The 24,627-nt window shown below is 31.5% G+C and overlaps 3 protein-coding genes across 4 annotated transcripts; 1 reads left to right on the forward strand and 2 right to left on the reverse strand.

Moving 5' to 3' along the window:
- Window positions 1-1,358: 1,358 nt before the first annotated feature.
- LOC144560686 (putative glycosyltransferase At5g20260) lies at window positions 1,359-4,212 on the reverse strand. Its single transcript, XM_078309934.1, has 4 exons — window positions 3,946-4,212; window positions 3,256-3,401; window positions 2,783-3,137; window positions 1,359-2,278 (listed from the first exon to the last, which is right to left on the reverse strand). Exons 1-4 carry the CDS (start codon window positions 4,123-4,125, stop codon window positions 1,610-1,612), a joined length of 1,350 nt encoding a protein of 449 aa, XP_078166060.1. The 5' UTR covers window positions 4,126-4,212; the 3' UTR covers window positions 1,359-1,609.
- A 4,124-nt stretch (window positions 4,213-8,336) lies between these two features.
- On the reverse strand, window positions 8,337-10,840 carry LOC144560667 (cytochrome P450 CYP94D108-like). 2 transcript variants are annotated; one of them, XR_013513441.1, is made up of 3 exons: window positions 10,107-10,833; window positions 9,080-10,006; window positions 8,337-8,970 (listed from the first exon to the last, which is right to left on the reverse strand). XR_013513441.1 is itself a non-coding variant. In XM_078309910.1 (2 exons), exons 1-2 carry the CDS (start codon window positions 10,790-10,792, stop codon window positions 9,136-9,138), a joined length of 1,557 nt encoding a protein of 518 aa, XP_078166036.1. In that variant the 5' UTR covers window positions 10,793-10,840; the 3' UTR covers window positions 8,983-9,135. The 2 variants fall into 2 exon arrangements, 1 of the variants encoding a protein (XP_078166036.1); XM_078309910.1 differs by lacking the exon at window positions 8,337-8,970 and having other exon boundaries at window positions 8,983-10,006; window positions 10,107-10,840.
- A 4,292-nt stretch (window positions 10,841-15,132) lies between these two features.
- LOC144560272 (heavy metal-associated isoprenylated plant protein 28-like) lies at window positions 15,133-15,999 on the forward strand. Its single transcript, XM_078309438.1, has 2 exons — window positions 15,133-15,187; window positions 15,665-15,999. The coding sequence occupies exons 1-2, from the start codon at window positions 15,133-15,135 to the stop codon at window positions 15,997-15,999; spliced, it is 390 nt and encodes a 129-aa protein (XP_078165564.1).
- Window positions 16,000-24,627: the final 8,628 nt, after the last annotated feature.

A 24,627-nucleotide genomic window follows, 5' to 3' on the forward strand; every position in this document is an offset into this window, starting at 1 on the left:
CCACTAAAGAATCACTTTTTAGTTCCAACGGAGCATTTCTTGAAAACACATTTTCAGTCCCAATAAAGTCTTAATTGATCTCAACTAAGAAAAACATCGTCAAGATCAACTTCTCCTTCCATCCTTTGTGAAGCATGCACTTGCCATATGTCATGCTTCATCATATCTATTCTGAATTAGTTTATAGTACAGTCAAAAACTTAAAACTATTTTTTTTTTTGAAGGTCAGATGGCCAAAAACCTACTAACAATATATTAAGATAGAAAAAGTATTTACACACCCCTTAGGGCCCTTTTTACACACTCATTCTTCTACACCCCTATAATTATATTAAATGGTAAACAAAATAAAAACTAATTTAATTTCTTGAAAAATTTTGAGACCACCATTTGAATTCTTCATCCTTTTATTTTCTGAGTTGTACTTAACTCAGTTCTGCTTAATCAAATTAGGCTCCAAAATTAATACAAAATGGGACATTAAATCTCTTTAGCCCACACTCTGCTTGATATTAAGCAAGATTGCTAGAATTGAAACTTCAGCTTCTAGCGAACACCAAGTTCCTCACATGTATGACATTGATTTTACACTATGCAGAAAAGGAGTATCCAGAAAATAAAATGAAAGAGTTTCTTTAAACACCATTAGCAGCAATAAAATGAAGAAGAAATGAGATCTTAGATTTGAAAGAAGAGTAAAATAGACATTTAAACTTCAAAATAACATAAAATATAAATTGAACTTAAATTTTTAAATTTAATTACCACATGGTCAAATAAGAAAGGATTTCAATTTAAAATGGACAGATAAAAAATTTCAATGTTTTGATAGAGAAATTAGTTATTTTAGAAATTTGAATGAATGCACTAGAAATTTTCTCTTCAATTTAATAGCAAATAAAGATAAAAAATAGTTGTCTAGGTTTAGCTAGGCCCATGTATTCCACAGATACTAGCCCATTTAATGAGCTTAATCTTAGGGAAGGCATCCAAAACTTTGGGCCTGTTGATTGAACAATAGCCTTGTACATTATGAAAAACTTTAGTTGATATTTCTACCAAAAAGATATTAAAGATTTACATATGACAATTCTAGCTACGCATACAATCATATGATATATGATTATACCCAAAAGTTAAAATAACCTTCATAATTTAATGCACCAAAAGTTATGACAAGACAAAATTTTCCTTGAATTCATGTAGATGAAAGTTCCAATTAATAGTGAAAATCATTCTACTAATGAATTTATTTTGCCAAAAATGAGGTAAAAATCAGAATTACAATAAACAATATATAGTGTAACTAATTATTGCACTTTGGTTTGTTCTTGCACAAAATGATCACAGACAATGAGAAAAGTGTAACGATTTATTATTTGTTGAGTACAAGTACTTCACTTTCACATAAAGGAAAACATAACAGCAATACAAATAAAAGAAATTGCAATCAATCAAAGTATCAAACTAACAACAAGAACAGGATAATGTAAAAAATAGATTTAGCCAATTGAATAGTAACAGTTTACAACACCCTATATTAGTAAGGAAACTATTAGACAATTTAATCTAAATTAAATATCCTACCAGACCCATCAACAATCCTTGATCAATACGGCAATTTAAGATTGAGCCGTCTCAACCAGATCGAATGTAGTGTCATGGAAATCAAATCGTACCGCTTTGCTGGTCGATGCAACACAAAGTGCTTTTGCACCTGTAGCACCCTCTTTCGCAACAACTGGTACCGTCTTTCGGATATACCCTTGAGTATCACCTTAATCTCAGATATTTTCTCTACTGGTACTTGTACTGAAAACTTGCTCCAATCCAATACATCGCCAAATGGCAGTGGATAATCAACTGCTATGATAACCGGTACACACCCCATGAAAATGGACTCAGTAATTCTTGGTGTACCAACCTCATATCCACTGGGGCAAAGGCAAAATTTAGACCTTTTCATAAAGCTGTAATAATTCAGCCCTTTTGGGAGGTATTCATAGACCACCACCTCGGAATCTTTGCCTTTCCATTGATTAAGCACGGCTTCTCTTATGTAGCCATGTGCTCCTCCGGCGAAAAATGCGAGAAGTGTGCGCTGTTGAGGGTTAAGGTCTCTCTCTGGCTGTGCGATTCGACCGTCTGGCAAGTTGATCCCAGCCAGAGTTACATCTTTGTTGAGTATGAAGCCTTCGGAGGTGTTAGCGTTGCAAACTACACGTATTGAGTTTTCATAGAATTCGCGTTTCGTCTCGGCACCTGAGAGATATGCGCCCTGAAAGCCACATTTGAAAATGTTATTTTTTTAGGAAGAAATTTCATGTGCTTATCTTAATAGCATTCTTTTTTAAATTGACAGATGTACATGGATTTAGGTACAATATATGACTCTGCCCTGCTATAATCATATATAGTCTTGTGTGACAACTGACAGATAATAAAAGACACATTAATAATACACCTTTTCAAGTATTTCATTAGTAATTACAAGTTACAATCAGTGTGGAATGAACAATACTAGCTTAAATTCTCATCTATACCTAATGTTGAGAGTATATACATTACTAAATTGTAACTTTAAATTATGATAATATTTGAGAAACTTCCAACGAATTCTAAAATTCCGATCATTATGAGTTATTAAAATTTTCTCATGTGATCTCAGTGAAGCAGAAGAAAATTTCTTAGTAAAATGTTTTATTGATTTTTTTTTTTTCCATTGATAGTTGAATTCACCTCTATAAGGAGAAGTGAAAGGTGAAAAACAGAGAAAGATTACCCAATCGTGGCAAGCAACAAAAAAATGATCTGCTCCAGCGCTTCGGTTCCAGTAAGGATGTTTCTCTTTTATGACATCAATATAATCAGCAACCAAGCGCTTCAGCGGGCCCCAGTAATCCTTCACATCTCGCCGGTACACATAACCAACGATGTTTGTGACGCTAATTGGGAGAAAGAATGCATTTGCCTCGCTCGGATCTCGAGCCAAAAAGGGATTTGAAATATCCTCCATTTCATTTATGAAGTGCCCTTCTATGGAGTAAATGTTGGCTGTAGGTCCGCTATGGATTATCGGTGCTTCTCCTTCCTTGTACACCCAAATCTTAAATCTTTTCTCCATCTCAAGGTAGCTCCTGTATAGATAGAAATAAAATCACGTGGCACAGAAATTTTATAAGGATTATGTGATTATGTCTTAAAATTAAGAAGAAGAAAACAAAAACAATAATGTATTGACAGAATTGACTTAACTGATGCAAAGCATTTGGATTGCGGTAGACGGCACCACGTGGCACATAATCGTCTATTGCTGTCTTACTGGAAGTGTAGGTATCCAGTGCTATGGCACGTAAAATCTCAAACCGGGCACGAGACAGTCCCTTCTCAATTGGTGCTATCTGTACATGTTAAAGGAGCATTTATAAGTAAATCAATCACAGAAGTCGAATGCTTGGTAAAAATCAAATTTCGTATCGATATATATATGTACATCTTGCATTTGGAAAGCATAATATATCAGTTGGACTTCATTGATGTATATCAGATTATTTAAAAGTAAAAACAAAAGGAATCATAGTAATTAACAAAATAGGTTCTAAAAGTAAGATAATTTACATTCCTACATTTCTATACACAAGTTTCTGTCAATAATGAGGCATCATATCAACACTGTAATTTTTGTTTTATCAATAATGATCAGGCAAATTATGATTCTTCAAAAGCACTTGCGAAGAGCTCGTTGGATTAAGTATTTGTCACCTGAACGGCACTTTAGTTATATATGCATCTCATGCGATAGGATAAAACCGACAAATCCATTTTAACACAAGTTTAAACCACAAAGTAGTTAAACCAATGAGATAAACTGCATTTAAGTAAACATAAGGATGATCTTATACACCTAGTTTTATGGTTTGGAATTTAAATATATATGTTACGTACCGCTCTTTTGTGATGTTTAATGGAGGACAAAAGAGATGTGCCATTGTCGACTATTTTATCAGAGTAACTATTCAAATTACGCCGTGCCATGTTTCGGTTGTAAAATGAGAATGGGAAGATGATTAGTAGTAATAGAAGGAGAGGTATGAACAATGATACCCTTGTGCTTCCCTCCATCATTTCTCTTCCTCTCTCTCTCTCTCTAGTATTTGACTGTGTGCTTAGTAAGTGATGAATTGGAGAGGTGAGTAACAAGCAAAAGCATTCATAGACAAAGATATTCCTTCTCTCTGATCTGCATGTATAACACTGACTTCAATTAATGTTATTGTAAAAATATATTTTCTAAGGAGATGAAACCCATGCAAATTGAAGAATGAGAGAGCACAAACATAAGTGTTGGATCATGTCTGCTTATTCTCTAACAATGCTTCTCAATTTAAGTTATTTCAATGCACAATTCCTATCTCTAGGCAAGTAGCTCTGCATGCATAGTCAGCAATATATTTAGCATGTGTACTTGTATAGATTATTTAAATAATATATATTGGGGATTATTTTTCACATATACCAGTGAAAATACTTTAATTGATAAAAACGATCGATAAGAAATATAAGAAAACATATGCACTTTTACATGGACCAAAATTTTGAGAAGGACATATCATTGTGGAATGAGTACTTTAGATTTAGACAATATGAACAAATATCTTTTAGCTAATAAGTAGCCATGGAAAAGTTAGATACATATTTAACCTTTTCCCCTTCTTGGAAAGGCAGTAAACAATGTTAAAAATGAATAGGTATGGTATTAGATGTATAGTAGGTTCTTTTATGGTAGGTTACAGATACCCCACTAAAAATGAGCTAGTTAGAAAAAAAATATCGACAAAAAGAATATATTCGGCTGTCTTGTACTCTTGTTGCATAGTAAAAATTAGTTGGCGTAGCAGCTCAAATTTCATGTACAGACCACAGCAATATATTATCATTATCTACATATTATTTTCTTTTCTTTCATTCTTCACGGCACATTATTACAAGTCAACCATTGATTAAGGAATTGACATTCAATAATTAACATATATAAAATAAAAAATGAAACAACGTAACGTGTAAGTTGAAGGTCTCATTGGTAAATGGGATAGTTAACTTACTGTCTTCATATTGGTTCACTTCTAAGGCAAGAATGATATAACAACAATTATGTTCTTCTTATTTTTTTTGCATGCATGCCCTATAAAAGATTTGGATCTGTTTCTTAATACAGATCTTTAACCCAGCTTTTTTTATATTTTGAAAAAAAGAGAATATTTTTTAAAGAACAGAAAAGATCACAAATATTTTTATGCCATCATTTTTTTTTCATCTTTCTGTTTAATATATATATATATATCTATTCTTTAAGCTGTCTTCAAGCTGCCATAAAAAAGAAATTTCTAACTACTGGTTTTGTGAAGGCTCTGCTTGACTTGGTCCACACTAAAAAGGTTTATTTCATAAATATTCAAAACTTTTGTCCTATGTACTGTTGATATGCTTTTTCTGTCACATTTATCCCAAATTAGCTTTGAGCTTAACTGGGCCTAAATTAGGACCTAGCTAATTAAAATAGGATCCATTGTGGGAGAAGCCTCCAGCTTATGCAAATTGGCCCAAACTGATCCTATTTTTAATTATTAGTATGATTGGTGGTTTTTGAGGGAAAAATATTAGTATAATTGGTGGCTCTTGAGGGAGGATAAATTGGTCTCCTAATGACATGTGCATCATGCGTACTAGCTAAAAAAAAAAAAAAAATAGACTTTTGTTACTATTTAACTTTTTAGAAAAAAATAGTTAAAATATGGTTGTAGTTCAAAATTGTTATAAAGTTACTATTCATTTTAGAATTTTGCCGGATTTTATTAGATATCATGACTAGAGCTAGAGAAAAGTGTAACTTTATTATGATATGCATAGGATAACTTTTCAGAATTCTTACAAGTTTTAGAATTTTAATTTAAAAAATCAATCTCTATTCGAATCAAGATTTAAGTGTAAAATTAAATTAAAAATAGAGATTATTACTAGAGATGTAGAATAGCAGTGCAGCAGAAGAGCTTCTCCCGTCTAATAGTAACGTGTGTGTTCTCTACTCGCTTCGCTTGCAGATCAAGAAAATCATCGAAATTGCACTTCAGAAATTTCTCTCTCACACAATTTATAAAAGAGAGAATTTAAAATTTTGTATTTGAGAATAGGTGAGTGCAATTGATGGAGTGCAGATTTCATCCGCTCTCTCCTTTAAAAGGACTTCCAAACAGTTTTTAAAAACTGCAATTTCCATAAATAACATTGTAAAAAAGGTGAAGAAAATAGAAAAAGAGAACGTAGACAATGGAAAATAAACTGATTTCCCAAAATAAAGGTCCCACGGTGCACCTTCTACGTTCACGGACAGTACAGATGTCACACAAGGTGGTCACAATAAATCGGACCGAGGAGTGCTTTTTATCACTTGTTCTCAACAGTTTAAATCAGATCCTCTCCAGTTACTGGAAACTGTACGTATCCATTGATGGTATAAAATTAGTAAGGACATTTTTTTCTTAATGAGTCTGTACCATAAAAGGATAACCTATTATTTTATTAATGTTTTCATTTTTTATGTGGGAAATTTATATGTATATTCAAGGAAATGCCCAGATTATGAACAAATGGAGATGAGATGTAGCTCTAAAAACTGTTCTAACTGTTCCCCAAATGAATAAAAAGCGTGGATTTGATAAGACATTTTATTCCCTTTTACACATTGTGTTTTCTATTTCTTCCCTTGCGTTCTTTGGTGAATTTTTTTTTTTATAAATCATAATTAATTAAATTAATTTTAGGAAAGCAGCGTGAATATATATATATTTTTTTACAAAAACAACAAGAATCAAATTTCCAATTCAGTCTCCAAATTTTACTTTTTTGAGAGACTGAATTAGAAATTCAGTCTCCCTTTATTTTGAAATTTTTGATGTAGCTGCGTGTGTATAAACGTATATTTCCCATGCATATTTCTTGCGATAAAGAATACTTATGGAATTTTAATAATAATAAAATGAAATGAAATAAAGCGTGTGCAGCTCGGATTGCACCTGCCAAGCATCCATTCACATGAACCCTTTTTTAATTTTTAATACTATGAAAGGTTTGTAACATCTCTAATGCAAGAGAATTGGAAGCTCTCCAGTGCCTTGGGTTGAAGTTCTAAGGATTTTTTTTTCTTTGAGATAAAAATGGATGAAAATGAAATTTTAGAATTTGAATAATTCATATTATAAATAGGATCGTTCATTTGGATTATAAATTTGTATTATGTTTGTTTTTGGTTATGCATTGTTTTGTATTTGGACTAATTTAATTTAGATATGTTTATATTTGTATTGTTTTTCATCAATTGATTACATTATAATATTTTGATATTTTTTTTTATTTGAGATGATATTTGGATTTTGTTTTGTAGTTATGTGCTATGGGGTTATGAATATTAATAATAATTTATAATTATACATATTATAGAAACACTTATGCAAATAAAAATAATTGTTTATGTCCAATCAGATCCTCTATTAATCCTCTAAAAATAAAGAAAACATTATAAGAGATAGCATTAAACTTTTTAACCTTTTTAGTTAATCATTTTAAAAATAATTTTCTCAATTTAGATGAAGATCACTTTCTTTTATCTCATTTTATTTGGATTATTAATTATTCTATGGACCTTAAAACACATCTACATATTAATTAAGAAAACCAAATAACAACCTTATAAAATGAATTAAAATTAGTTTGTATTATATAATGAAATAGTCTCAAGTTAACTAATAAATACAACCGACTAGAGAAACTGGAGAGAATAAAATGGTGATGATTTTATGAAAAACTAATAAACAAAATATATCTCTTCTAAAACTATTAACAAAATGTTGCTCAACTTTTCCTTCCTTTTCCCCTCCCTCCTTTCAAGTAACTCCCTTAAAAAAAAAAAAAAAAAAAAAATCGTGTAAGACGTATTTGAAGTTTTGAACAGTTGAAATTTTCTGAAAAAAAAAACACTCAAAGTTTGAGACATCTCGGAGGATGCGAATTCCCATAATACTGCCATACCGGTAATGTTTTACAATTGTCTATTACTCTATTATTTAGCATAAATCATCAGCTAAATAAAAATTTATCTCACTAATCTTGTGTTAAGCTTGACTATTCGTCAATTCCTTCTCTTCAAAAAATTTCATGGAACATTTCTCCAAGACTTTTTTCAGCATATCTCTGCCACCCTCTTTTACGGTTTAATAAGGTCGTTTTCATATGCATTAGTTAAAGTATATGACACCATAACACAATATAAGATGCCCAAGCTATATTAGGAATCATACACATGTACTTCTTTCTTTCTCTGGCCATGCGCTGGAAAATTACAGTACTTTGCACTATGTTTATACTTGGTTTTCCTCTATTTGTAAACACTTGTTTCTATTGTCTAAAAAAAGCTGTACTCAAATGGATATTTTAAAAATGGATTGTGTGTAGAGCAGGGAAAGTTGACATGGAAGAATCACCAGTCTACTGGAAACGCTTCCAGCCAGGCGGTTTCCTTTAAATAAAAACGCCTAATGGGCTGGCAGTTTGCTTAATGTGCTGGCGGTTTCGGGTTTAGAGCCCAAAATAAGAGGTGTAGACCCAACAATGTTGTAAGTTTAAGTTGTGAGAACCAATGGAGAGGAGTATCCCTTTCGTACCAGTTGTCCTGTACAGGTTCGGTACGCTTGCTTTTTCCATCTTTTTGCCAGTAATGCCCCTGTTTAATTGCTATGATCTGGTTCGTGTAAGACTCCACTCCCACTCATACCGGGTTGTACCAGTACTGCTTTTAATTGTCTTACCACTGTGTAATTAAATTGCCCCTCTTGTTATTTTCTTCAATTTAGTCCCTCTCGTCACGACCTCTTCGTCTCTTCATTTAGCCAATACCCTCCACCCGGTGCTGGTCCCCATCTGTAATTAATATGAACAAACTATATTCATCATGGTCATACACAAGAAAAATGTATGATATTTCTTAGCTAATCACAGAGCATGCCACAAGTAATCAATAGCACATTACATATTACTATAATTTTGTATCTATCAGTGGCCATTGAAGAGGAGAAAAATTTCTAGCTAGTAGTTCCTTTTCTTGACACGAAATGGCAACCCGTCCTTCATGCGGAGCGTGAGCGACATAACCTTTTCCGGGCACCTTCCCTTTTCTTCAATCTCCATCACAAATCGCTCCAAAATGGATGCTACGATGGACTTCATCTGAATATATGCCATCTCCTTCCCTAGACACATCCTCGGTCCTGCATGGAATGCCGTGAACTTAAATGGGCTCTCCTGTTGAAATGTCCCATCAGCATCTATCCACCGTTCGGGCCGGTACTCGATACAGTCCTTCCCCCAATTTGCCTCCATTCGACCCATCGCATAAGCATTGTATGATATGAACCATCCCTTCTTGATCCGGGTTCCATCTGGCAGGACATCATCCTTCATAGCCTGGGCTTGGTTTGCTGGTACTGGAGGGTACAGTCTCATCGATTCTGATATAGCTGCATGCAGGTAATGCATCTCCTTCAGCCCCTCAAAATTGTACCAGCTTGTCTCCGAACCTCCGTTCTTGGCACGGACTGAACGAGTTTCGTCTAAAATCTTTGCTTCTACGTCTGGCCTGGATGACAGAATCCAGAAGAACCATGATAAGGCGGACGATGTGGTTTCTCTGCCAGCCAATAGGAAACTGATGACGATGTCCTGAAGGAACTTGTCTGAGTAGTTGTCTGAGCTGGCAACAAACCGAGAGAGGAGATCATGCTTCTCATCTTTCTGTTTCTCCTCCTTTCGAGAGCGGATGATTTTGTCAGAAAATTCATGAACTGTTAAGATAGATTCTCGTAGCCTTCTTTCGGACCCAATATCAAATATCTTTTTGATCTTCCAGAGTCGCTGTATAGCATACCAGAACCGTCCAGCACTGAGATGGGTTGCATCCCTGAGTGTTTTTAAGAAATCAATTATTAGTGAACTAACTAACAAATTAATAATATGATTCCTTAAATGTGAGGATTTAATTAATTAAATCACGTTTGGACCTGAATGCTTCAGCAAAGCTGGTGGCAGAATCGCCCCCATTCTTATCTTGAGCTAACCCACCTGCCAACTCCGGGTCAAGATAACCTGGATCGAGACCAAACGACACCTTACAAACATTGTCAAATGCAAATCGTTCAAACAAGTTTTGCAAATCAACAACCTCCCCATTAGCCGAAATTTTCTCTAACAAGGGCAACAGCCGAGTCTGAATTTCCTGTTTCACACACTGAACAACAAAAGAGCGCAATGATCGGGTGTTGAACTCAAAACTTGCAGTCTTTCTCTGATCCCTCCATGTCTTTCCGTCCGCATTGAATATCCCGGAGCCAAGGAAGTCATGTAGGGTGGTCAAGAACCTCTCGCCTTTTGGATAGTTCTGGAAGTTTGTTCGGAGTATGTGTTCCACATTAGATATGTTGGCAGTCACAACTCCATGATCATCTACTGGCATGGTCAAAACAACAGTGTTAGTCGGGGCTGCCGCGAGCACCTCTGATAGCCAGTCTGCAACACGGTGCTGGTTCGGAAGGTAATGAAGGATGTGGCCAACAAGAGGGTAAGGCTTGAAGCTGGGTGAGTATGCAATTGGCTCTTTTGTTGTACGCCTCCATATGGAGAGGAGGAGAGACGAGAGGAGGAAGAGGCTGAGCAAGAGAAGAATGGATTCAAAGGACAAGGATTCCATGGAATGAAATTAAAAGCTATCAGTAGGGTGCGGTGGATAATTAAAAACTATTACCTTAAACATGGGATTACGTATTTCTCCTTCTAAAATTCATAATATCATATTTAACTTTATAAATTTAAAAAACTCACAAATTTACTTATTTATTACCGTTCATATTAAAACTCATTTCAAATTTATTAAATATCCATTTTGGTCTTTATTAAAAAAAATAGTAGCATGTTTATAAAAAATGCCCGTCTTCTAATTGTAAAGTTAAATTTAAAAAACTCACAAATTTACTTATTTTATTACCGTTCATATTAAAACTCATTTCAAATTTATTAAGTATCCATTTTAGTCTTTATTAAAAAAAAATAGTAGCATGTTTATGAAAAATGCCCGTCTTCTAATTGGTCAGTTTCCGAGAAGAAATGGATCATTTATCTACTTTGGTCGCTTACAACGCATATACCAAAATGTCATTGTGTAAGCATCAAAAGTAGAGAAATTACCCATTTGACCATTTGCACTCGAAATCCGTCTAAGTAGAAGACTGATATTTTACTAAAACATGCTATATATTTTTATTTTTTCAATGAAGAGAAAAATAAACACTTTATAAATTTAAAATGTCTTTTAATAGAAAACATTAAAATGGACTGCTTTTTGAGTTTTTGAAGTTTAAAATGGTAAATATGATATTAAGAATTTTAGAGGTGGAAACACGTAATTTCCATGTTTTTGAGGAGTGTACATGAAGTTCCCCTTTATTTATATGTAAGTTGTTTATATTTAAACTTACAAATATTATACTTGATATGCAAATTAATAATATTTTGTCATGTTTTATTTTTTTTAAATGATCACAAGAAATTAAGTTCAAGATAAATACTGTCTAATAAATAAAAATATTTTGTATTTTTTACTAACGTAAATTATAAATACTTATTATGATTTAATAGTTAAGTATAAACATATTGCATAAAAGGAATATTTCTTTGATCTAGTGGCAAAGACACATAGCTCTCAAGAGGTCATGAGTTTGAAATTACCTACAAAATGGAGAAATCCTATGTGTATTTATAGGGGTTTGAAATGTGTGAATTCGTATCCTTTGCATTAACTCAAAAGGGAATCTTTTGAGTTAATGAATCCTCTATTTTAAGATTCGTGCATACTAGATCCGCACTAATATTAAAGAGCCCCTATATCATAAGCAGAGGCCAGATTGGCTCTGTTTAAAATCAGACGGTTGAGATTCATTAACTCAAAAGATTCCTTTTTGAGTTAATGCAGAGGATACGCATTCGAAATGTGTTGACTTGACTCTCCCAACCTATATTTGAAAAAAATAAAAATAAACATATTGCGAAAAAAAATATAAAAGTTAGATGTCAAGTCACGAAATTATTTAATACCTTTGTAATACAACAAATGATTTCTCCTATCCGGGTTTCAATTCCATGACCTTCTATATAAAGATTATGTGTCTTTGCCAGTAGACCAAATGCTAGTTCTTGTAACTAATTGTGTTGTACTGGTGATGTTGTATTATCCATTAGAAAAGATTGCAATAATATGCAAGCAGTTTGTGGAGATCATAGTTAATTCATCTTAATCTTGATGCGCATCATCTAACTGAAGTAAATGAGATTGATAATATAATTTAATCAACATGAGATTTATTTATGCAAAATCATATATACTGAATACTAATCGGGACATTTACAATTTAGTATATTTTAATGGAGAATCAGTTTTTAGTTTATTAACAAAGTCAATATCTCATGTGTGAGGGGTTAGATTTGAAATTTTAATGAAAAAACTTTTATGAGTATTAAATAATTGAATGACTTAATATTTAACTTTAACTTAAAAACAAAATAGCGTGTTTAATAAACAGATAGACTACTTTATCGTTACATGGTTGATTAATAAAAATATTCTACCGACAATTATGCATTTATGGTAATTATATAAAACATATAAATTTGATAAACAGTGTATATTTGTCTAATTCAATAAAAATATTCTTTACATTTACATCATACAGAAAAGCAACAGTAACAATATATGGAAGTAAACAAATCATTTAGTGTGTTACCAAGTTTCTATCTTTCAGCTATTATATAAGTAAAACATCCCAGACATTATTAATAAATTATCCCCGATGTTAACCAATAGAATGATAAACAAAATATCTAAAACGACCACGAATTTGTTATTTCTAATTAAAGACTAAATATTACTGTAATAGGATTACGTTCCTACTATATTAATCAGCTTAAAATTTTAAATTTTACATCAACTATAAACTAATAGTATTGAATATTGATGAGCGATTAATCAAATTTAGGTCTAATTGAGTTTGACAGTCAATTAATCGAGTTTGGTGGCACATTAATCGGACTTTTAGCAACAATTTGACATTCAAAACTGCAAAATATCCCCATCACAATATTTGGTTGGACCAAGGGTTTATGTAGAAAACTCATCAGCTAAGATATATTTTTTAGAAGCTTTTTTCGTCCTCACATTTGATCTTATCTATTCAACATTCTAGAAGCCCCAAAAGGGGACCGAACTCTCTCCATGTCCGAAACCACCTAGGCCTAATTCAATTTGGGCTCCAATTCAGAATTTAAGTTAAATAAAGAATGAATCTGGACCGTCCAATTTGAGTTAGCACAAATATAGATATTATATTGAAATCTCAAAAATGACCTGTAAGAATATGATATTGAAGTTCTTATATAAACATATTAATTGCAACTCAGACGGTTCATTGGAGGCCAAGGAATATTATGTTCGTACCATAGTGACAAATGAATTATTCGGGTTCGGTTCGGCGAGATCAAAAATTCGCGATTCGGGTATAATTCGGGAATGATTCGGAATTATCCGGATCAGAAATCTCAGTCCTGCAAGGGAGCAAAAAAATAAAAAAACCAAAAAAATAATTATTCTTGGAAAAATTCAGGAAAAGTTCGTGAATAATTCGTGAATAATTCGTAAAATCCGGGAAAAGTTCATAAAATTCGGGAATTATTCGGATTTAATTCGGTCAAAGTTTGGTCAACCGAATAATTCGGTATTCGGTTCGGCAACACCCCAAAAAAGAATTAAAGGGGTATAATTCAGGTATCTTGTCACTATGGTTCGTACCACCTTTATCAGTCTTTGTTGATTAGAATTTATAATACTATAACACAAATGTGAGCAGTATTTTTTAAGATAATGTAACACGGAAATCTCTCTCACACATATTTTATGAAAGAGATAATTAAAATTTTACATGTGAATATATGTGGGTAATTGATGGATTGCAGATTTTATCCGCCCGTTCTTTAATTACAAGGACTTCCAAGCAGTGTTTTAAAAGATGCAATTTCCTCGAATAACAAATAAAAAAGTGAAGAGAGTGGAAAAAGAGAATAAATAATGAAAACAAATGATTTCCCAAAATAGATGTTCCACGGTGCACCTTCTGTAATCACGGACAGTACAGATGTCACACAAGAAGGTCACAATAAATCGGACCGAGTGCTTTTTATCACTTGTTCTCAACGGTTTAAATCAGTCCCTCTCCAGTTTTTGGTTACTGTATGCATCCATTTATTGTGTAGAATTAATAAGGAACATTATTTCTTTATGACTCTGAACCATAAAAGGATAACTTATTATTTTATTAAATGATTGCACTCTTCTTTGGCTTTTTTTTTTTTTTCATTTTTTTTACGTGGGAGATTTATATATATATATATATTCAAGGAAATGCCCAGCTTTTGCTCAAATGGAGATGGGATAGAGCTCATAAAAACTGTACCAACTGTTCTCCAACAAAGAAAAAAAAAGAGCGTGGATTTGATAAGCCATTTTATTCCTTTTTACACATTTTGTTTTCAATTTTTTCCCTTGCGCTTTCTGGTTGCCTATTCGTTTTTGTTTTCCTTTTTTTTTTTTTTTTTAAATTATGATTTTCCTATTAGGTTATATGGGGATTTCATAAATGAAATTAATTGGACAGATGGAAATCAAACAATCAGGTCTGTATACAAATCTTGTTCTGTGAGTTTTTTCTTCTTCTTAAATTTGTAGATAACAATTAGAATTTGTCTTATTACAATTTTTAAATTTTTTATTAACTTTTCAGAATCTACAATTAAAGCGACAAAATTCCCCCAAAAGGCAAGCATAATATACAATTCTTTTATAACCAACAAAATTTCTTTTATTGCACCTTGCAAATCTAACATCTTCATAACTTTTCTGTACAGAATTTTATTAAAAAAATATATTGTTATGTGCCAAATTTTCTTTTATTTGTGTAGAAAGTAATTGTGGAATTAAAAGTATACATGCACTGTCCAGCATGTGAAAAGCGAGTTTACAGAACTCTTAGAAAATTCAAAGGTTAGTAATCTCTCCATCTCTCTGATATATGATTTTTTTTTTAGGTTGAAATTATTCAGGTCCATGCCTTTATTTTTCATCACTCTGAAGTCAGAACAATTGATATAAATTATATTTATGTACAAGCTTATAGCTATTAGAATGGAAACATGATCACATCTATATTCAATTTTTCAATTGAAATAAGAAGGTTCATTTTGTACTAAAATAATAAGAAGGAATTAAATGAATTGAAAATATATAGTTCTGTATTAAGGGCATCAAACACATATGGCAGATATACAAACTTGATGAATTGAAACAAAAAAATGAAATTAATTTTGAAAATGGTTAAGATGGAAATGGCATGAATGTTATTATAAATACAGTGCAGTAAAAATATTAGTTACAACCACCAATAAAATACAATCATCAGTTGCTTTAATCTGATCCAATTAAATCAATTGTAATTTCTTAATATATCAAAATTTATATCAGGTGTTGCTGCTGTGAAAGTTGACATGGAAGAGCACCAGGCTATTGTCACTGGAAAATTCAAAGTAGAAAAGCTTTTGAAGAAATTAAAGGAAAAGACAGGGAAAAGGGCAGAAATAGTGCAAATAGAGGAAAAAGATCAAGGTCAAGAAATTTATGAGGGTAATAATGACAATCACAATGAATTTCTTGGTGTGGATTGTTATGAAAATTATTATCATGAAAACCATGTTATTGACAAAGATAGTAATATGTTGGAAGAATTTACAGAAGACTATATTTTGAGTGATATTACACTTTTTAGTGATGAAAATACCAATGCATGTATAATCTTGTAAAATATCTTTTTTATTTTATTTTTGTTAAAACTTGATAGTGGCTATCAAGATAAAATGTTAATGTCTATACTGGAATCTTTTTGTATATATGTTGTTTGAAATTAAAGTCAACTTAATTGAATATATAGAGCATATTTGTTCAATTTGTAGAATATGGACCATATTATCATGAGCTACCAATCTATACATAAGAACAACACCAATAGTATAATACAATTTTAATGACAATAATTATAACAATAACATGATAATAATGATGATAATTACTATGATAAAAATACTGTTACATTCTGCAAATGTCTTAATTGAATTTTAAGGAGATCGATCGAACATGTCACAATTAAAGATAAAATATCATTTTTAGCAAGATAATCAAATTAATCTGAAATTTACTAGGGGAAAAAAATCTACAAAATTTATTTGATTTAACTAAATTACGTATAATACTAACTTCAAATTTCTAAGATATTCAAAACCTTCGCATTTTGAAAATCAGAAAATTGTGCACATGAATAAACCATCAAAACAAACTATTAGGAAATTAAAACAATAGAATAAACTATTCCTGACATGTGGAGCCTACATGATTGGCTTTGCTCTGACTTGTTAATTGAGTTGTTCATCTTTTGGTTGTAGTTGCTGGAGTGAGCTGTTAGTATCTATTTGAACCAGCAACTAAGTGCCTTCCTGGCTTTGTTTCAATTCTGGTAATCGAAAAGTATTAATTACCCTTGTTGACTGTTGGTACCACTTGTACCAGTGCTCTGCTTAATTCAGCTGTGCGACCTGTGTTTTTTCTGGCTTGATACCTCGTTCTAAACCTTCTTGGTATCCCCCTGTACACTGGTACCAGTCGGTACCTGTGATTCTTTATACACACCAGTATATATGCCAGTTATTGATCTGAGAGCTTATATGTGAAATTTTCTAGTTGGAGGAGTTATCCTGTAAATTTCTCTGTCCATTGTAAATACTAAATACTCATTGTCAGAGGTGCTTAAGTGCAAGGGAAAATTTCTAGTGTGCCCGTGTAAAATCTTAAAATAATCAAAATTCCCATAAAAACTTTACATTATTTCTTTTATCCCTTTATCCATTTAGCTCTATATTTAATTATTTTAAATATTAAATTGACAAATATATCCCTTTCTTTCACAGTGAAATCTGTCTGCTCTACCTCTCTCTCTCTCCTGCCTTCTCCTCTCATTGAACCCTTAATGGCTAAGCCTCTCTCCTCTCGCTATCAGCGCCAGTTGTCCTAGTTCTCTCAGTTCTCTCTCTGTTCCTTTCATCCATATTGGATTACAATGCGCCTTGTCATATAACTTTGCGTGTCAGATTTATATTTAAAACAATGTCATGAGATGCTAGCAATTAAATTCCTTATCGAACCAAATTCATAAATGACTGGTACAAGCCAGTTTCTTATTGAACCAATTTCTTACCAAGAAGTGCAAGAATCCTTCCAGCAGTAAACACAAAAATCCAGTTCTAAATCCTTTTCATGTAAATATTTGACCAAAAACTCATTGAAAAGCTTTAATTATGTAGAAATTCAGGGCAAATCTTAAAAATAAAACTAGAATTTAGACAACAGGATATAATGAAAGAAGCGGTTAACTGTGTCTAACTGGTACCAGTTCAGTACTGGTAGAATCAAACTAGAATTTAGCTCCTATATATGTAACTTTTGGATTGTCTTCCCAACAATTCTTATACATGTATCCGAGGACAGATAGTTGTCTAATTAGTTTTGCAAATCTGACTAACTGGTACCAGTTCGGTCCTGGTACTGTAAGTAGGCCCCGCACCAACGTAATTTTCAAATGGTGATATCGAATGGTAATGCAATACATGTGCTTAAACACATCAATAAAATAAAGAGATATATATATATGTATCTCGTATTTGTATTAATTTGTATGAGAAAGAAAAAAAAAATGATAAACACTACTCACTGAAAGCTGTTATAAAATAAAAATGAACAAGGATAAAGAAAAATAAACAAGATAGAGAGAAAAAAGATGACAATCTCTTTATTCATACATTTCTTATATGTGTACAATACAAGATTACAAATGCTTTATTTATAGGCCACAAATTGTAAATGAAAAACTATCTAAATTAATTACAATAATAAATGAGAAAATGAATTCCAATAGTAGTGGGGTAGTAGAGAATGAATGTTAGGAGTTATGGACATCCACATTAATAATTTATTCATAACACTCCCCCTTGGATGTTTATTACTTAAGAATATATCTCATTAAAACCTTATTAGAAAAAACCCTATGAGATAAAAACCTAATGAAGAAAAAATAGTATAATATTCTTCTAAATACGCAACTACAGTCTTACCAGGAAAACCCAGTGGAAAAAATCATAGTTAAGAAAAATATAATGCATATTAAGTCCCCTTCATGATAGCATCAATCAAGATCTTTAAATCAGCAAACTCCAGTATTACGAACTAGCTTTTCGAATATTGCAGTAGAGAGCGCCTTAGTGAATAAATCTGTTGGATTTTTCACTTGAATGAATTTGCTGAATATTAATAACATTATTCTTTTGGAGATCATGTGTGAAAAAGAATTTTGGTGAAATATTTTTTGTTCTATCTTCTTTAATGTATCATTTCTTTCATTGAGCAATACATATAATATTATATTCATATATGATCTTCGGGATCATTTCTCTAAAAGACAATCTACATGTCTGACGAATGTGTTGAATCACATATCTTAACCAAATACATACTTGACTTGCTTTTGTGTATTACTAAATTTTCTCATATGTAGCGAAATATATATTTAATTATATGTCAATATCTTCACGTGAGAGAAGAACTATATGTTGCTAATAAATTTACTATAAATGATATATCATGTATTGTATGCCCATCAAGATAAGTGCTCATATTGCACTAAGATATTGTACTTCAGTACCAAATAGTTTTTCATCATTTTCTCAAGGTCTCAATGATCTTTATTCACATATAATGATCTTACAACCATTAGAGTGCTTAATGAATGTTATTTATCCATATAAAATTATTTCAGTACTCTTGCAATATAATTTTCTTGATGCATAAAAATATCGTTTTTAAATATTCAATTTGCAATCCAATGCAAAATTTTGTTCTTTCAAAATCTTTCATCTCAAATTCTTCCTTTAAATAATTTATTCTTTTGGAAGCTCTTCAGGAGTTCCAATGATACTTAGATCGTCAACATAAACTGCAATTATAACAAAATTATTTCTATATCTTTTCATGAAAATATATGGACATGTCGTATCATTCTTATATCCATGTTTCAATAAATATTCACTTAAACGATTATAGCATATGCGTCCATATTGCTTTAATCAATATAAAGATTTATTCAATTTAACTGAATAATGTTCTCGAGAACCTAAATTACATACTTCAGGCATCTTAAATCCTTCAAAATTTTCATATAAATATCATTATCAAGTGAGCCATTTAAATAGGCTGTAACAATATTCATTAGGTACAAATTAAGTCCTTCATGGACTGTCAGACTAATTATATATCAAAAAGTTATTTCATCCACCACAGGTGAGTATATCTCAAAATTTCACATTTCTTATTTTATTTTCTCATAAATACTCATTTATATCCTACTGGTTTTATACCTTGAGGTACATGGACTACAGGTCTAAAATTTTTTCATTTTTCAAGAGAGTTTAACTCTACCTCAATTGCACCTTTTCATTTTGGCCAATCATTTCTTTGTCGACATTATTTAATAGACTTCTAGTCATGATCCTCAATATTTATTATATTTAGCGCTATATTCTATACAAAAATATTATTGATATCAATTTCATCTTGGTTCCATCTTATTTCATTCATGATATAATTTATCGAGATCTCTTTATTTTCATGAATTTCAGATACATGAGTTTCTACTGGAACTCTAATATTACTTATAATTTTATTCTCTTCTGGAGTTTTATTTGAAATTATCATACCCTCGACTTGACCATTTTCATTCTTTGCTCCTTTTTTTTTCGTGGATTTTTTTTTATCTTTTTTAATTTTTGGAACCGATTGCTTTTCCACGCTTCATGCGTGTTATAATTAGTCTGTCCAACAGGGATACTGACTTTAATTGGAGCATTAGCAGCTGGTACATGTGATTTGGTCACTTTCTTTGAGTCTATGAATGTGTCTGGCAATTGATTCACTAATATTTGAAAATGAATTATCTTTCGAACATTTAGTTCACATTCTTTAGTATGAGGATCAAAATTGGACAATGATAATTCATTCCAACTAATATCTTTTCCCAACTGATTGTTTTCTCCCCCTAAGTTGAGAATATTGATTCATGACAATCGGCAAAACTAGCAATGAATAAATCTCCCATTAATGATTCTAGATACCTATTATATATGGAGATTCAAATTCAATATAAATTCTCAACTTTCTTTGATGTCCTATTTTAGTGCGTTGTGGTGGAGCAATTAGAATATATACCGCACATTCAAAAATTATTATATGGGAAATGTTAGGTATGTGACCAAAAACTAATTATAAAGGGAAAGTTTTATAATAGCTTGTTGGCATGATGCGAATTAGTGTTGTTGCATTAAAATATCATATCTTCTTTTTTATATATGAACATCTACAGGATGTTTAACATTAGTTTTGATATTGTCTAGACGTATTTTCTTAATTGGATAATTATAAAATTATGCTCTCAATCAAATCAATTGAGCAAGTAATCTCGCAAATGCCAGGTTGCGATTTGATAATAAACATACATGTAACCATCTTGTTGATGCATCAATTAAAACCATAAAATATTCAACTGTTCACACGGTGGGTGTTTATTATATGTTATAGAAATAAAATCAATACATAAAAAGTTCATCAGATTAAAGAATCTTCTGGTTCTTTGATGAATGATTCACATTAATTATCTATTTTTTTCGCATCATTATTGATCTAGAATGACCCAACTGGTCATGCCAAACTATAAATATATTATTGTGTGTAAACTTCTGGTTTACAATAACATATGCTTTAATTGTACTAGTATATGTGTAGTACAAGTCGGAGGAAAACATAAATTTTTTTTTTCAATATGCATTTTTCATATGTGATTAAGCTAACAACAAGATATTCAACATCTTTTTCATTGATTGTCTCAACATGATATCAATTCCAGCAGATATTCTTAAAACTTAACAAATTTAGTTGAGACTTAGAAAAACATAATGAATCATTAATATAAATTTGTGTTCCTCCATGTAACAACAAGGTGGCTTTTCTGGAGCCTTCAATCAAATTTCCATGTCTACCAATTTATAGATGAGGACGACAACAACAATAATATTGATAATAATAGTGATAATAATACTGTTACATTATGCAAATACGGACATATAATTAATAGTTGAAAATAAAATACGCAATGTCTTAAATGAATTTTAAGGAAAACATATAACAATTAAAGAAGAAATATCGCAAGGTAATCAAATTAATCTAAAATTTACTACGGCAAACAAAATCATCTAAAAAATTTTATTTGATTTAACTAAATTACATATAGTACTAACTTCAAATTTCTAAAATAATTAAAAAACCTTCGCATTTTGAAAATCAGAAAATGTTGCACATGAATAAACCATCAGAACAAACAATTGGAAATCAAAATAATAGAATAAACTATTCCTGACATGTGGAGGCCACATGACTGGCTTTGCTTTCTTTGACCTGTGAATTGAGTTGTTCTTCCTTTGCTTGCAGTTGCTGGAGTGAGTTGTCTTGACTCTTATGTCGTAATTTTGCTGTTAGTACCTATTTGATTCAGCAACTAAGTGCCTTTCTGTTGTTGTTTCGATTCTGGTATTCGAATAGTGTTAATTAGTAATTAGCCTTGTTGACTATGTGTACCACTTTAACAAGTGCTGTGCTTAATTCAGCTGTTCTACCTGTGTTGTTACTGACTTTATACCTCGTTCTAAACCTTTTTGGTTTCCCTCTGTACACTGGTACCAGTCAGTACCAGTGGTTTTTATGCACCTGTGTGCCAGTTATTGGTCTGAGGGTTTATAGGTAAAATTAAATTATCGTTGGAGGTGTTATCCGGTAAATTTTTATTTCTATTGTAAATCGTCTTGTCAGAGGACTTAAAGTGCAAATAGCCAGATCTGTTTTGGGCTACGTTGAGAAACTAATTAAAACAGTGGACCTCTGGGCTTTGAATTTTATGAAAATAATAAAAGCTGGAACTTGGGCTTGGGCTTGATCCCAAGCTGTGTATAAGGAAATTAATAAAATAATTCACTAAAGACCACTACATTCATTGTATTATTTAAATGAAACCAATACTAAATAAAACATATTCTGGAATAAGTTTCATGCTATAGTTAAAGTTAACAACATAGTATTATAATTGTGAATTGATTAGGATAAAATATTAAACAAAATTTTAGAAATAAATGAATAATATTTAGAAATGAAGTTTGCATATAAATATTAAACAACAAAAAAGTAAATCAAAATAAACAATTATTCTTTTAATAGCAAAATTAATTACAATCAATAGGCTATTAGGCTCACAAAAATTCATATTATTTAGCAATAAATGTAGAGACCATTCAAAATATTATTTTAGCATTCTTTTCCTTTAATTTGTTTGCTCAATGTCATATAATTCATATAATTAATAAAAGCGATTATTATTTCAATTAATTGTTAAGAAATTCATATATATGTAACTTTTGGTTGTTTCTCCAATAATTCTTACGCGCATCCTAGAGGACAGAAAGACGTTTAATTCATTTTGCAAATTCGACAAACAAAATTTTACTTTAACTTTTTTGACCTAATTTCAGATTCTAATATAGAAACTTTTAACTTTTCCAACATGAAGTACCAGATATTGAGCCAAAAATATCTTTGAGTTGCAGCAATACGTACAAATTTTGGATTGCCCATAAGTGTATAAATACTCAAATGAACAAATACTCGAGCACTGGGAAACACAAGGAATCTAAATTGATGGGAAACAGCATCAGATCACCGCCTTTCCAAATAACTATTTGTATACTAGGTAAATAGTTTTACAGAGCAATTATGGCTTTATGCAGCACACGGACTATAAAAACAAAACAGAGCTGCATACTATTCGTGTGCTTCATAAGGCTAAACTTGCTCTGTTAAATATTTAACATTGTATACTTGAGCTTGTTGACTAATTCGTTTCGTGCTGCTGCTTTAAATACCTAATTACACAAAGACTTGAGCTTTTTCAGGACCGATCCAATTCTTTGACAGTGTACTTACATTAATTAAATTGGTTTTAACTCAATAGTCAATACTATTGTTCTGGATACATAACTATTTCTTTAACATTTATATTTTCTCTCAATAATTAATGATCACCTATATGCGCGACTTCTGAACAATTATCGAACAAGTGATGTAACTATATATAATATATAATTGGGAGCACCTAGCTATCCCCCGTAACAATCCCCCATTTCATCCCCCAGTCATTAACTACTTCAATAACTACTAACTACTTAGGGGGACCACTTACTATTTGGGACCACATAATATTTGAAAGATTTTACAATTGGCGTGCGCTAGTATTCATCTATAATGCATCAAGTATTTATCTATAACACATCAAGTATTAATACCTAATATATCAAGTATTTAAAAAAAAAAATTGGACACGTTTTTAGAGGTGAGATTTTTTTTTCTTCGTTCAATCTAATCAATATTTCTGACAATCGGTGAGGAATTTTGCAAATCTAAAACCACGAATGTTTTTGACATAATTTTATATTTAAAATGAAATCCATGATGATATACTTTCGAGTTGTTCATTGTACAAGTATTCATCCTTATCGAGAAAGTATTCATCTTCGTCGTGCAAGTGCAAATATAAAAACTGGACACATCACTCATCCATATTTTACACGTTTTTAGAGGTGAGTTTTTTTTTTCTCCATTCTATCTAACCAATATTTCTGACGATCTGTGAAGAATTTTGCAAATCTAAAACCACGAACGTTTTCTACAAAATTTTGTCTTTCAAATGAGATCCATGATGACATACTTTCGAGTTGTCCGTTGTACAAGTATTAATATCTTGTCACGCAAGTATTCATACCTAAGATATTAAGTATTCATTTATATACATTGAAGTATTCATATCTAAGACATAAAGTATTCATTCATATCTCTATTTTTTTTTTTAAATTTGTTTTTATGTCATTTATTTAATACGCAGTGACCTAATTCACCATTAATAAAGCCTTGTTCTTTGCAAAACTCGCTACTTCATGAGGAATGAGAATATAAACATGAAAGTGATTAATTGCATATACATATACAAAATATTTTGATACGATCAACAGTGATGGATCTGACCCGGTAGAGACGTGCTCTAATATTCATTCGTACACATTGAAGTATTCATTCATACACAATGAAGTATTCATTCATACACGAAGTATTCATTCATACACGTTGAAATATTCATTCCTGGCAGAGGCGTGCTTGATTGGGATGGAGTGATGGATGATCTCCGGCAGAACGTTCGCTGGAGTGGGAGCAGCAGGCGTAGAGGGAAAAAACCGAGA

This window comes from Carex rostrata, chromosome 10 (genome assembly GCF_964058835.1).
Source record: "Carex rostrata chromosome 10, lpCarRost1.2, whole genome shotgun sequence".
NCBI classification, from domain to species: domain Eukaryota; kingdom Viridiplantae; phylum Streptophyta; class Magnoliopsida; order Poales; family Cyperaceae; genus Carex; species Carex rostrata.